The sequence below is a fragment of the Hemitrygon akajei genome, chromosome 21 (assembly GCF_048418815.1).
Source record: "Hemitrygon akajei chromosome 21, sHemAka1.3, whole genome shotgun sequence".
Classification (NCBI taxonomy): domain Eukaryota; kingdom Metazoa; phylum Chordata; class Chondrichthyes; order Myliobatiformes; family Dasyatidae; genus Hemitrygon; species Hemitrygon akajei.
In genome coordinates, this window is record NC_133144.1 from 20,073,532 (window position 1) to 20,087,942 (window position 14,411).

Sequence of the window (14,411 nt, forward strand, 5' to 3'; positions counted from 1 at the left end):
GATTCGAACCCAGGACCACTCGCCTCAAAGTTGGGTGTGGATGCCACTACACCACCAGGGAGCACACGTGGTTAATGAATAAATCTTAATCTATCCGTGTACCAGCTCGCGTGTGCACACAGGATCCCATGAGTATCAGCAAAATTGATGTATTTTTGAACTCTTTGTTGATTTGACTGTCGAGCAGGAGTTGAGAATATGGAGAGCTCCATCATCTCAGCTGCAGATGATACTCTGAGGCTGCCTCATTAATTCTCTGTGTCTGCCCGATGTGACCGCATGGTGGCACAGTCCCTATGTCACAGCTACCGAGACCCGGGTTGGATCCCAATCTCAGGGTGCTCTCTGTGCAGAGTTTGCACATTCTCCCTGCGGACCATTCTAACCTATTCTTTGCAGTTGGAAGATGGGGGCATCAGACGGCCTGATCTCAGAGACACTGTGTCTTATTTATTCTTCCATCTTCTAGGGTCTGTCACTGCCAGCATTTATGGCCCACCTCTGATAACCCCGCCCATGGAACATTGTTTTTCAAGTCAATCATACTAGGAGGGATTGGAGTGCGATACAGACCACTCCACAGGGATAGCCGCCTTCCACTCCTGAAGTATATCAGTGTTCCTGATGAGCTTTGATGGGAATCTTTTGTATATCACAAACTCTACAGTAATTCCACAACTGCTGCTGTGGGATTTGAACTCTGGTCTTTGTGTTCTTGGCCCAGCCTCTGGATTCCTGATCTGGGAGTTTAACTCGGACATTGCCACCGTTGTGGTGGAGTAGGGTCACTCATGGCATGGGTCTCCATTGGAGTGTTGGGCAGTGGTTCGCCAGACAATGGGGCATTATGATGCCCCCCTCCTCTACATAGCTGCACAGTTGTTGCCAAGGTAATGGATCCTTTGAGATCTGAGGAAGAGTGCGATAGGGAGTGTAAGAGTCACAGTGTGGGTGTGAGGTGGCAGGGCATCACTGGGCAATATTGACCCAGGCCAACACAGAGCTGGGTGCTCGCCTCAGTCCAGAGAGCCTACCCAGAGGAGAGCCATTCTACTGGAAGCTGTTCTGCAGGAAGGAATACGGACTTTCTGAAGTGGTTTTGCTGGTGGCATTTACTTTGCTCATAGTGAGTGAGTGTGGGGGTGAAGGTATGCAGAGTGCCAAGGTCAGGGCAGGACTGATTCCCACAGATCTCAGCACAGATTCTCTGTCAAAGGTCACATATCTTGCCCGAGATGGTTGTTTGTCAAGTCCAAAGTAAAATTCCTGGCTGCAGTTAGGATAGATAGACAAAGCTTCAGGTACTAACACCAAGACAAAAGCATTGGGTGGGAACAGCGCTTGTAAGCCCTTTCAGCCACTTGTTCTGTGCTAGCTGTGAGATTACTTTTCTTGCAGGCATTCACGGTGAGTGAGTCAGGCCTCTGTCGGGCAGGGTTGACCATGAATGTTGTGTCAGAGCTGTGTAAGTATGTAAGCCAGGGTAGTTCAAAATGGAGAGCAAGCTGTTGCCCACGTAGTGAGCTCCCCCTCTCCATGCATCTGATGAACCCAAAGGAACAGCAGAGACTGACACAGTTTGGCACCAGCGGTGTCGCAGGAGTTGCCAGTCAGCATTGAACTCAATGCAAGACCACCTTGGGGACTCCAGCTCTGGACTTTTCCCTCGGGGCTTACTTGGGTGTCACCGCAAGGTAGTGGAGGTTTGAGATCAGAGTTCTCCTTCTCCTAGATGAGCAGCCAACCATGGCCGATGAGCCCCATCTGCCCAAAACAACTGGCTTTAGGCGCCAGTAATGCACCTTTGCCCCTTCTCTCAGTAGAACAGTTCTGCTGTTTCCAGTATCTGAGCCACACGTGAAGGCCAGGAGCTGGACTTGGTTGTCAGAGGCTTTTTGAGACGCAGGCCATTGGGAGCGTTGGTAGTGTGAGCTTGTCCCCATTACCCCTCCTGGATATAACAACCTTAAGAAACGAAGCAGAAGAAAGAAATACAGTAACATCAATGAAAAACCACACATAAAGGCTGACAAACAACCAATGTGCAAAAGAAGACAAAGTTTGCAAATACACAAAAAAAACCCAATGATTATAATAAATAATACTGGGAACATGACTTGTAGAGTTCTTGAAAGTGAGTCTATAGGCTGTGTTCAGTGATCACTTGTGTTGTGGGTGAGATTATCCACTCTGATTCTGGAGCCTGATGGTTGAGGGGTAATAACTGTCCCTGAATCTGGTGGTGTGGGACCTGAGGCTCCTGTGCCACCTTCGTGATGACAGCAGAGAGAAGAGAACATGGCCTGGATGGTGGGAGTCCTTCACGGTGGATACTTCTTCCTTGTAGATGTGCTCAGTGGTGCAAAAGGCTTTACCTGTGATGGACTGCGTTGTGTCCTTCACATTTTGTAGGCTTTTCTGTTCTTAGGCATTGGTGTTTCCAGAGCAGGGTGCAATACTGCCAGTCGAGATACTCTCCACTGTACATCCATGGAAGTTTGTCAGAGGATTGGATGACATGCTGAATCTAGGCAAACTAATAAAAAAGTAGAGGTACTGTCATGCCTTCTTCATAATGGCAGTTACACGTGGTCCCAGGACAAGTCCTCTGAAATTATAATGCCAATGAATATAAAGTTACTGATGCTCTCTATCTCCAGTCCCCTAGTGAGGACTAGCTGATGGACCTCCGGTTTCGTCCTCCTGTAGTCAATAATCAGCTCTTTGGTTTTGATGGAGTTGAGTGAAAGGTTATTGTTGTGGCACCATTCAACCAGATTTTCAGTCTCTCTCCTATATTCTGATTTGTCACTCTTTGATTCAGCCAATAACAGTGGTGTCATCAGCAAACTTAAGATAGCATTGGAGCTGTGCTTAGCCTCACAGTCATAAATATCCAGTGAGTAGAGCAGGGGGGCTAAGCACAGAGCTTTGCGTTGATGGTGATTGTGGAAGAGATGTTGTTGTCAATCCGAACTGACTCGGGTCTGCATGTGAGGAAATCGAGGATCCAGTTGCAAAAGGAGGTATTAAGGCCCTGGTCTTGGAGTTTAGTGATTAGTTTTGAGGTGATAGTAGTGTTGAATGTTGAACTGTAGTCAATGAAGAATATTTTTCCCCCTTATTTTCCCTTTTATGGTTTTATCCCTTTTGAAAGTTGTTCTTTTGCCTGTCTATGGTGACCGAGGTCCATCTCCCCCAGATCTTATTAAATGTCTTCTTGCTGCTGTCCTTTCCTTTCTACTAACGTCCTTAAACTTTGTGTGTCCTATGACTGACCTCCCTGCCCCAAGAAACTGGCTCGTTCACACTGTCAAAATGGCCCTTCCCCTGACAGAGACCCCTGGTTTCACCCCAAGGAACTTGAGTTGTGTGCAAATTAGATTGAACCATTCAGCCCATTGCTGTTGCTGTGTCATTCCACATCATGGCTCATTTACCTCGCTGCTGCTTTCTACACTAACCCCGTGATATCCAGACCTCTCTCTCTAGCTTCAATATATTCAGAAAAACAGAAATCTAAAGACCTACTACTCTCTGGGTGAAGAAAATTCTTCTCATCTCTGTCCTGAACAGAGGACCTCTAATTCTGAGATGGCTCTCAACACCCTGGGCGTTTAAACCCATGTAAGCATGTCAAAATGTTGACTGTTTCAATGAGTGCCTTTCATTTTCCTAAACTTCAGTCCCATCCTGAAAGGACTTATGGCGTGGATGTGGAGAGGACGTCTCCATTAGTGGGAGAGCCTTGGGCGCAAGGGCTCAGACTCAGAATAAAAGAAGGTCCAGTTAGAACTGAGATGAGGAGGAATTTCTTCAGCCAGAGGGTAGTAATTGTGTGGAATTCATAACCACAAATGGCTGTGGAGGTCAAGTCATTGGGTGGATTTAAGATAGAGATTGACAGGTTCTTGATTGTTAAGGCGGTTGTGTTAGGGGCACAAGGTCGGAGAATGAGGTTGAGAGCCATGGTTGAATGGTGCAGCAGACAGTAGGGCAAAGGGCCTAATTCTGCTCCTATATCTTAAGGTCTTATAATAGCTCATTGTAGGACAAACCCACCATCTCAGGAACCAGTCTGGTACTGTGGGATCTGTCTGGACAGTAAGAATTTGGCCGGGCTGGACAAAAGCTGGGCAGCAGTTCCTCACAATTTCAGGGCGTTGGCTCTCTTTCTGTGCTGGATCTGCAGTGGTGTCGGACCGTCCTAGCCACCATTGACAATGAGGTGTTTGAGTGCTTGGCTCTGATGTGTATCTTTCCATGGGTATCACATCCATTATTAATGTTTGGTGTTGGGTATCATGAACACTGCAGCATTTCACACAGCTGTGTTACCTTTTTCCACTCCTTGGTATCTATTACAGTGAGATCGATTACAGATTCAGAAAGGGGGTATGTACCGTCTGGCTGTTGAATAATGATGACAGGGTAGACAAGGCTCTGTGCTAGTGACACCAGCTGACTCGAGGCCCAGGGGCCCCTCCACAGTGGCTAATTGCAATTTAATCTTGAATGCTTTGCAACAAGCTGAGGTGAGTGTGAGCTGGGTTCAGTAAACGCCAGGGTAGTCAGCAATACCATGTTGTCCTGACTGTACCGAGCAGGACCCACTCTCAATCTCCAAGTTCAAGTTCAGCGTGATACCTCACTGCTTTCACCCAGCCCATTGCAGATTCAGAAACCTTGCGTAATCACAGGACTTTCTCTATTCACCCACATGGGCAGGGCAAGTGAGGGGCTATTGGGCAGTCTCAATGTGGCTCCGTGAAGGAGGTAATTAACTGAGTGAGGGTGAGCGTAGGAAGGGTTGGGGTCTGAGGCTGATTGTTAAGTGGAGGACCTGTGGCAATGATTGGCAGGGGAGTTCAGGCATATAGCGGACTCCTGGAGATTGGTGAGGGGAGCCCAGTGTCTGTGATTGGCTCTTGGCTGTGTGATTGGCAGTTGAGGTAGTTGGAGCTCATGGGGGTGGGGGAGGGGTGGTTTGTGCTGCACTGGTGGTCAGTAGAGATCCATGTGGGTCATCAGATTGGTGATTGTGATGTTGGACAAGGGTCACAAACTTGCAGAGGGGTGAGGAGGACAACCAATAAGAACTAGGAGCAGGAGTCGTCCACCTGGCCCATCGAGCCTGCTCCGCCATTGAATAAGATGATGGCTGATCTGGCTCCACTGACCTGCCTTTCCCCCCATAACCCTTAATTCCCCTACTGTGCAAAAATTTATCCAACCTCATCTTAAATATATTTAATGAGATAGCCTCCACTGCTTCATTGGGCAGAGAATTCCACAGATTCATTAATCTCCATCCTAAGCCTATTCCCCTGAATCTTGAGGTGATGTCCCCTTGTCCTAGACTCTCACACAATTTTCTGCCTACTATATCTTTCGTAATTTCATACATTTCTCTAAGATCTCTTCTCATTCTTCTGAACTCTAGGAATGTAGTCCCATCTGACTCAATCTCCTCTTTCAGGCTATAACCCTCTCATCTCCGGGATCAACCTGGTGAACTGTCTACAAAGCCAGTATATCTTTCCTCAAGGACAGAGGCCAGGACTGCACACACAACTCCAGCAGCGGCCTCACCTGTACTCTGTACAGTTGCTGTATAACCTCACTGCTTGACAATATTCCTTGTCAATTCAAGTGCTTGCCCAGATGTTTCTTAACTGCCGTGTCAGTCTCTGCATTCACTGCCTTGTCAGTGTGGTCTAGATTACATCCACCCCCTGTGTGGAAATTTCTTCCTCGGATCTCCTCCTCACTGCTAACGGACTTCAGAACCAATTCCTCTTTCCTATCCCCTTCTTGCTGGTGCCACCTCATTCTCAGACTCTGAGCTCTACCTCTCTCAGTCATTCTGTTATTGGCACCTTATTTCTCTTTGCACGACATTCTGCGCCACTCTGTTTTGTCGTCGCATTTATTGTTGGCATGTGTACTCGCAGCACTGTAAGCTTCACACAAGTAAGGAATTTCATTACACCCTGGTGCATTTAACAATAAACATCTGAATCTGGTATTCAATGCCTTCAACTGATGCCCTCCAGTCTCGGGCCTCTCTTTCTTGATGTCTCCACTCTCAATGGCCTTCATAATTTTCTGTACCTCCATTAGACACCCCCTCCCTCAGCTTCCTCTGTTCTGAAGAAAATAAATCCACCGTGTCTTCCAGCCTCCACACTGCAGGACTGAGAAGAGTGATGCTAAACCCCAGCCTCAATAAAACTCTTCTTACAAGGCAAAGCTTGAATAGGATCTGGCAGTGAACTTCTTGGGCAACATTCCTTCTGTAACTAAGCTCATATTTTCTGTCCTGTCAGGTTGACAGCAAAAACTAGAGGACATTGGTTTAGGGTAAGAGGTTCAGAGAGGATGTGAAGAGGAGATATTTTCACCCAAAGGATGGTTGGAATCTGCATTTGAATTTGAATCCCTAAAGCTCTTGAACCAAAGGAGAGAACTTCACTTGCCCCATCACTGAACTGTTCCCACAACCCATGGACTCGCTGTCAAGGACTCTTCATCTCATGTTCTTGCTATTTATCATTTATTTGTTTTTTTTTTCTTTTTGTATTTGTATGGTTTGTTGCCTTTTGCTCACTGGTTGTCCGTCTGTTGGTTACGGTCTTTCATTGATCCTATTATGGTTCATGGAATTTCTGAGCACATCCGCAAGGAAACAAATCTCAGGGTTGTATATGGTGACATATATATACTTTGATAATAAATTAACTTTGAGTTGCAGTGGCACAGCTGGTAGAGCTGTTGCCTCAATGCCAGGATTCTGAGTTCAATCCAGTCCTCGGGTACTGCTTGTGTGGAGTTTACATGGTCTTCCTGTGACCACATGCATTCCCTCTGGTATCCCCAGTGCTTCTCACCCACGGGTTCTTGTCCCTCCTGTCAGCTTCCTGCTGAACTCCAGAAATCAGGTATCTAACATTTGTGGGGAGATCACTTTTCAAAGCCAGACTGTGCCCGTTCAGGAGAACGGCAACAACTCTGTACCTGATTGGAGGCCCTGACGGAGTGGGGGAGGCTGTGTCTGATATTCCAGCAGACAATATTTGCTTGACCCTGTGCATGTCGAGGGTATGACTCACTGGGCTGATGCATCTGGCTCAGGCAAGATTGCAACAGGACACTAATTCAGAGTGAAGTGTGGTTGACGAAATGGTATCACACTGATATGATATCATGGGATTTTTATTTAATTTTTCAGCTGACTACCCTAAGTTATTCTTTTGGTTAGACAGTCTCTGACAGCCAGCTGATTTGCAGGCTGAAAATCTAGTTCTTGTCCACTAAATTTCTGTAGTTCTGTTTTCCCTCAGATTATCTAAAATTGTATCGTTAACAATGAAGAAAGTTATCAAAAATTACGGAGGGCTCTTGATCAGCTAGGTAATTGGGCCAAGGAATGACAAATGGAGTTTAATTTGGAGAAGTACAAGGTGCTGGATTTTGGAAAGTCAAATCAAGGCTAGACTTGAGTAGCGGGGCCCAGGAGGGTGTTATACAACAGAAGGACCAATAAGTACAAATACACAGTTCCTTGGGAGTGGAGTCACTTGTAGACAAGGTGGTGAAGGAGGCTTTTGGCTTGCTGGCCTGCACCAATCAAGGCACTGAGTATAGAGGTTAGAAGGTCATGTTGCAGTTGTACACGACGTCAGCAAGGCTGCACTTGGAGTATAGTGTTCAGCTTTGGTCAGCGTGCTGTAGGAAAGATGTGATTATACAGGAAATGGGGAAGAAAAAAATGACAAGGATATTGCCTGGACTCGAGGAGCTGAGTTACAGGGAGAGGCTGAACAGGTTAGGACTTGATTGGAGCATAGGAGACTTGAGAGGTGATCTTATAGAGGTGTATAAAATCATGAGGGGCATAGTTAGGGTGAATACATTCAGTCTTTTTCCCAGGGTTAGCGAATTAAGGAACCAGAGGGCATAGGCTTAAGATGAGGAGAAAGATTTTATAGGAAACTGAGTGACAACTTTTTTTAAGCCTCACAGGGTGGTCTGTATTTGGAATAAACTGGCAGAGGAAGTGGTTGAGGCAGGGTACACTAACAACTTGTAAAAGGCAGTTGGACAGATGTATGGAGAGGAAGGGCTTAGGGAGATATGGACTAAATGTTGGCAGAAGGGACTGACGTGGATGGACATCTTAGTTGGTACAGTCCAGTTGGGCTAAAGGGCCTGTTTCCATGCTGTATGACTGAGATTTAGTGCCACCCCAGAGATGAAGGCCCAGTGTGCTCTGAGGCTGAAGTGGGGCCTGTAGACTGCCACAGATGGGTTCGATTGCATCAGGCGGCTAGGTAGAAAGCTCCTTCCACTCCCTGTGAAGATACCTCCAGCTTCTCGATACCAGCCCAAGTTGCTCATTTTCCAGGGATTCTCGTGAGTTTGTAAAGGTGTTACCGTTTTTGCACGGAGGACTTAAGAACTGTTCCTCTGACCTTCCCGTAATTGCTTGCTGCAATGTCTGTTTGGGAGTGTGATGTGAGACACATTATGATCCGCCCTTCAGAACTATGGGGGTTGTCAGGGCAGGAGGACCTGCTGATGTCAGTTCATCTACCTTGCCAGTGAAGTTGGTTGATTTTCCTCTCCACCGCCTCAAGGTGCCTGGGAAAGGTCTCAGAAATGTGCAGGAGGTCAGCTGTCTGCAGACTGGTTCATCTTGAAATGCCAGGTCAAACAGCCAAAATGACGACAGTGAATTCCTTCATCCATGTTTGCTTTCTCAGAGGGCTGGCTCACGAGGTTTGTGCCCCGTATCTAAGAAAGGATGTGTTGACTGTGGAAAGGATTCTGAGGAGGTTTACCAAAATGATCCCAGGAATGAAAGGCTCTGGGCCTGTGTTCGCTGGAGTTTAGAAGAATGAGGAGGGAATATTGAAAGACCTAGATAGAGTGGACGTGCAGTGGATCTTTCTAGTAGTGGGCAAGTCTAGGACCAGAGGGCACAGCTTCAGAATAGAAAGATGTCCCTTTAGGGTAGAGATGAGGAGGAATTACTTTAGCCAGAGGATGGTGAATCGATGTGGAATTTATTGCTGCAGACGGCTGTGGACGCCAAGTCATTGGTATGTGTAAATCAGAGTTGATGGGTTCTTGATTAGTAAGAAGTGTCAAAGATTATGCCGCAAAGGCAGACGTTGAAAGGGAAAATAAATCATCCATGATCGAATGGTAGAATAGACTCGATGGGCCAAATAGCCTAATACTGCTCCTTTGTCTTATGGTCTGATATGGCAACTTTAAACAGTTTCACAATGTGAAGCTTGTTGGAAGTGAAGTCAATACTGGGACAAGAGAGTCTGGGGAAAGTGTCTGGCTGAGGGTCTGGGTTTCATCTGCACCAGTTTGCTGGGACGTGTTTGTTTTAGGGCTGTGTTGTTCTCTGGGAGGGGTTAAAAATATTGTCTTTTTCCCCCACCCTTACACACTTGGACTTCTAACCCATCCCACCTCCTGCCTTTTCACACATACTAATACCATACAGAAACCTGACTGTGACTGTTGGACATCTGTGTTGGGTTGGGGAGATATGAAACAATGCAATGTAAGATTCCAGGGTGACCCTGGGTGGGGAGTAAATCCAGCCATCCGGCCTTGCCCAGCTCGCAAGAGTCATTCCCAGAGCCTGAGGCACTCCTCCCCATTAGAAGGATCTGCGTTTTCTAGCCCCCACCCGAGTGAGGGCTGTGACCTGAATGCTCACGTAGAGGGGCCAAGGAGTGTTTATGAGTGAGCACATCCGCCAATGTGCGCTTGGGGTCGGGCTGTGGTTTCCTTCCCTGCAGATGGAGTGTGGTTTATGTGGTGTGGCTGTGATGGTAGGTGACCCCTCTACGGGGCCGAGCAATTTCATGGAAACTAATTTGGGCTTCACTGTCCCCAGACACGATGACCTGAAGGAGATGCTGGACAGCAATAAGGACTCGCTGAAGCTGGAGGCGATGAAGAGGATTGTAGCGGTGAGTTTGAGGCATCAATAATCAAGCTTTATGCTACTTATTTGGCCAAAACCAGTGGCTTAAAATGGTGCAATTTGCTGAGCGCCACACCCTAATTCTGAGGATTCACTATATACCGGCTGAAAACATTTCTTTTTTCAATTCTGAATGGATGGACCTTTCTTCCCAGAACTGTGACCTCTGATTCCAGGTTCCCCAGCCAGGACAATCACCAATACATCTATTGTCTGGAGCCTCAAGATATTTGTACCCTACCAGTGAAATGACCTTTTATTTTTCTTTAATGGAAAAAGTGTACACTAGGTCTGTTCTGTAAAATATATCCGCGTGGGTCCAACCCGGTGAACGTTTGCTGCTTTCTTCCTTCACGAGGACACTCAGTGCTACTTTATCAGGTATCTTCTGTGCTTAATAAATTGCCCACTGAGTGTATGCTTGAGCGTCTGCTGCCGTAGCCCATCTACTTCAAGGTTTACTGTGTTGTGCATTTAGAGACTATCTCTGCACAGCCCTGTTGTAATGCATGGTTATTTGAGTTATTGTCACCTTCCTGTCAGCTTAAACTATCTGGCCATTCTCCTCTGACCTCTCCAATTAACAAGGAGTTTTCATCCACAGAACTGCCACTCACTGGACGTTTTATTTTTCGTTTTACTGTAAACTCTGTTCTCTGTAAACTTTCTGTATAAAAAAACCAGGTATGACTTGGAGGAGGGCTATTTCAAGAGCAAAGAAACTGTTCTGAATGAGGTTGAGGCGACATTGGATGCATGATAGCTGTGGCAGGGTTTGCAGGACATTACAAAACGAAATCCAATAGCACAAATGACAGTGACGCTTCAATACCAGATGAGCTCAATGCCTTTTAAGCTCGCTTTGAGAGGGAGAGTAAAACCACGGTTATGAGGATCCCTGCACCACCTGGTGATCCTGTGATCTCTGTCTCGGAGGCTGACAACAGACTGTCAGGTGAACCCTCGCAAGGCGGCAGTGCCCAGTGGTAAGGCTCTGAAAACCTGTGCTAACCAATTGGCAGGGGTATTCAAGGACATTCTCAATCTCTCATTGCTACAGTCCTAAGTTCTCACCTGCTTCAACAGAGCAACAGTTATACCAGTGCCCAAGAAGAGCAGTGTGAGCTGCCTTAATGACTAGCATCCAGTAGCACTCATGTCTATGATGCTGAAATGCTTCAAGAGGTGGTTCATGGCTAGAATCAACACCTGCCTCTGAAGGACCTGGACTCACTGCAATTTGCCTTTCGCCACCATAGGTCTACAGCTGATGCGATCTCAATGGCTCTCCATGTGGCCTTGGATCGCCTGGACAATGCAAGTACCTATGTCAGGACGCTGTTTATTGACTACAGCTCAGTATTTAGCACCATCATTCCTACAGTCCTGATCTGAAAGCTGCAGAACCTAGGCCTGTAAACCAGAAGACCAGAATCTGCGTGGACAATCAACACTGGCGCACCACAAGGGTGTGTGCCTAGCCCACTGCTCCACTCTCTCTATACCCACAACTGCGTGGCCAGGAGCAGCTCAAATGCCATCTATAAATTTGCTAATGATACAGCCATTGTTGGCTGAATTTCAGATGGTGATGAAAGGGCTTTCAGGAGTGAGAGATAAGAGTTAGTTGAGTGGTGTCACAGCAACAACCTTGAACTCAGCATCAGCAAGACCAAAGAGCTGGTTGTGGACTTCAGAAAGGGTAAGACAGGGGAACTCAAACCAATCCTCACAGATGGATCCGAAGTGGAGAGAGTGAGCAATTTCAAGTACCTGGCACCTAACTTGGACATAACACATTGATGCAGCTATAAAGAAGGCAAGACAGTGGCTATATTTCATTTGGAGTTTGAGGAGATTTGGTTTGTCAACAAGAACACTCAAAAACTTTTATAAATGCACCATGGAGAGCATTCTGACTGGCTGCATCACTGGCTGACTGGCTGGTATGGGGGGGGGGGGGGCACTGCTACATAAGGTACAAGGTAAGTTGCAGGTATTTGTAAAATTAGTCAGCTCCAGCATGGGTACTAGCCTCCGAAGTATCCAAGACCTCTTCAAGGGGCTGTGCATTAGGAAGGCAGTGATCATCATTAAGGATCCCCACCACTTAAGGCTCGTCCTCTTCACACTGTTACCATTGGAAAGGAGGTACCAGAAGATTGAAGACACACACTCAGCAAATCAGGAACAGCTTCTTCTCCTCTGCCATCCGATTTCTAAATGGATATTGAACCCATGAACACTATCTCACTACTTTATTAAAATTTCTTTTTTGCAGAACTTATTTTAACTTAACTATTTAATAGAAATATATACTTAATGTAGCTCAGTTTTTTCTCTATATTTATTTATCACATATTTCATTGTACTGCTGCTGTAAAGTTAATGAATTTCACAACATACACCGATGATATTAAATCTGATTCAGACTGTGTGAAAATCCCAGGAGATCAGCAGTTCCTGAAATATTCAAACCACCCTGTCTGGCACCAACAATGATTCAAGTGTCTAAATCATTTAGATCACATTTCTTCCCAGTTGGTCTAAACAACAACTGAACCTTTGGACCATGTTTTCATGTTTTATGTACAGAGTTGCAGATACATGATTGGCTGATTGGAAATTTGCATTTGTGAGCAGGTGTCACTACAAATGCACAGTTGTGGTCTCCTTACACCTAGTGGCCACTTCGTTAGGTAAATTTTGTACAGCTGCTTATCGATGCAAATCTAGTGAACCGATCCTGTGACAGCAACCCAATGCATGCAGACATGGTTAGGAGGTTCAGACTAACCATCAGAATGGGGAAGAAATGTGATCTCAGTGACTTTGACCGTGGAATGTTTGTTGGTGCCAGACCGGGGCTGGGGGGGGGGGAGTGGTTTGAGTATCTCAGATTTTCACACACAAAAGTCTCTAGAGTTTACAGAGAATGGTGTGGAAAAACAAAAAAACATCCAGAGAGCTGCAGTTCTGTGGGGGAAAATGCTTTGTTAATGAGAGAGGTCAGGGGACAATGGCCAGACTGGTTCAAGGTGACAGGACACAAATAACCATGTGTTGCCACAGTGGTGTGCAGAAGAGCATCTCTGAATACATGACGTGTCTAACCTTGAAATGGATGAGCTACAGCAGCAGAAAGCCACAAACACTCACTGGCAGCTTTACAGGAGGCACCCAATAAAGTGATGATTGAGTGTATATGTTCGAAGGAATTTAACAGTTCACCAGATTTATTTGTGAAATGACTACTGTTACGTACCCCATAACTGGGTCACTTACCAGCAAATATAGAGAGGTCCGTTGAAGTCTGATGATACTATTTTTAAAAGTCTTTATTTATAAAGGGGCACAAAAATAAGATGAATACAAACATTCAGATAATATACGTCGTCAATACTCAATCTAAAAGCGCGGGTATAATAATAATCATCAATAAGACATAGCTCTGTCGTTTGTCTAGGGCATATATGTCAAACTCAAGGCCCGTGGGCCAAATCCGGCCCACGGTGGAATTATCTTTGGCCCGCGAGATAATATCTAATTATTATTAAAGCTGGCTCCAGTAATCGAAGCGCTTATGGCGTATGATATGGCTAATGCTGAGTTTATTCAGGTACCAGGTTTTCAGGGTTTTTAGTGTTTATTCGGCAGTCTTGCTCGGCAGTCTTCTTCATAAGAAACGGAATTTGTAAAGTGAAACACTTTGTAGTTATAGCAGAGACTGAGACACATGAGAGTAGGCTGAAAAAACGGAGGCAAAGAAAGCTGCGTTCACACGCGTCCGACTGATCCGGCCCGCATGAAGCTGCATTTTGCTCAATCCGGCCTGTGACCTAAAATGAGTTTGACACCCCTGGTCTAGGGGATAATATATTGTCCGATTGAAATATAAAAGTCACTCAGTTCCTGCAGGCTTCAGCCTTTGGGGACCGCTGGGTTTTCACTTGTTGGAGAGAGAGAGATTTGTGAGAAAAGAAACTTGCCCGGGTCCTTTGATGAGGCCAATCCGTTGAGTCGGGGGAGTTGGTTCCCCGTTGTTAGTTCAAGAAAATCGTTTCTGTGGTACCCGCCACCGGCTCCCAGGCAAGGGAACCGAACGCACGTGGCTTCCTTCAAATGGCTTCCCGGTATTACGGGATCGCTAGCGTTCCTTCTGGTGCGTCTGAGGGGCCGTCTCTACAGCCCCTCTTTTATCTTGACTCGCAGGGTAGCAGATGTCAATCAGATTGGGGGGGATGATGCAATCTCTCCCCTTCACCCAGCCCACTTTGCCCGAGGGCTGTCATGTAGCATAGCATCGCAATCCATAAACGTGTCTCCAAGAGACAATGGCCAATGTCCCGTGACTTTACATTGCCGGGGAACGAGGCAATTTGCACGTCTCTCCCTCATT

The 14,411-nt window shown here is 46.3% G+C and overlaps 1 protein-coding gene across 8 annotated transcripts in view; it reads left to right on the forward strand.

Moving 5' to 3' along the window:
- Window positions 1-14,411, forward strand: part of ap3b2 (adaptor related protein complex 3 subunit beta 2) — a 183,766-nt gene that overhangs the window by 40,427 nt on the left and 128,928 nt on the right. For all 8 annotated transcript variants that reach the window (XM_073024951.1, XM_073024953.1, XM_073024952.1 and 5 more), the window contains exon 2: window positions 9,923-9,998. In XM_073024951.1, the coding sequence (XP_072881052.1) occupies window positions 9,923-9,998 (76 nt within the window). The remainder of the gene's footprint in view (window positions 1-9,922; window positions 9,999-14,411) is intronic.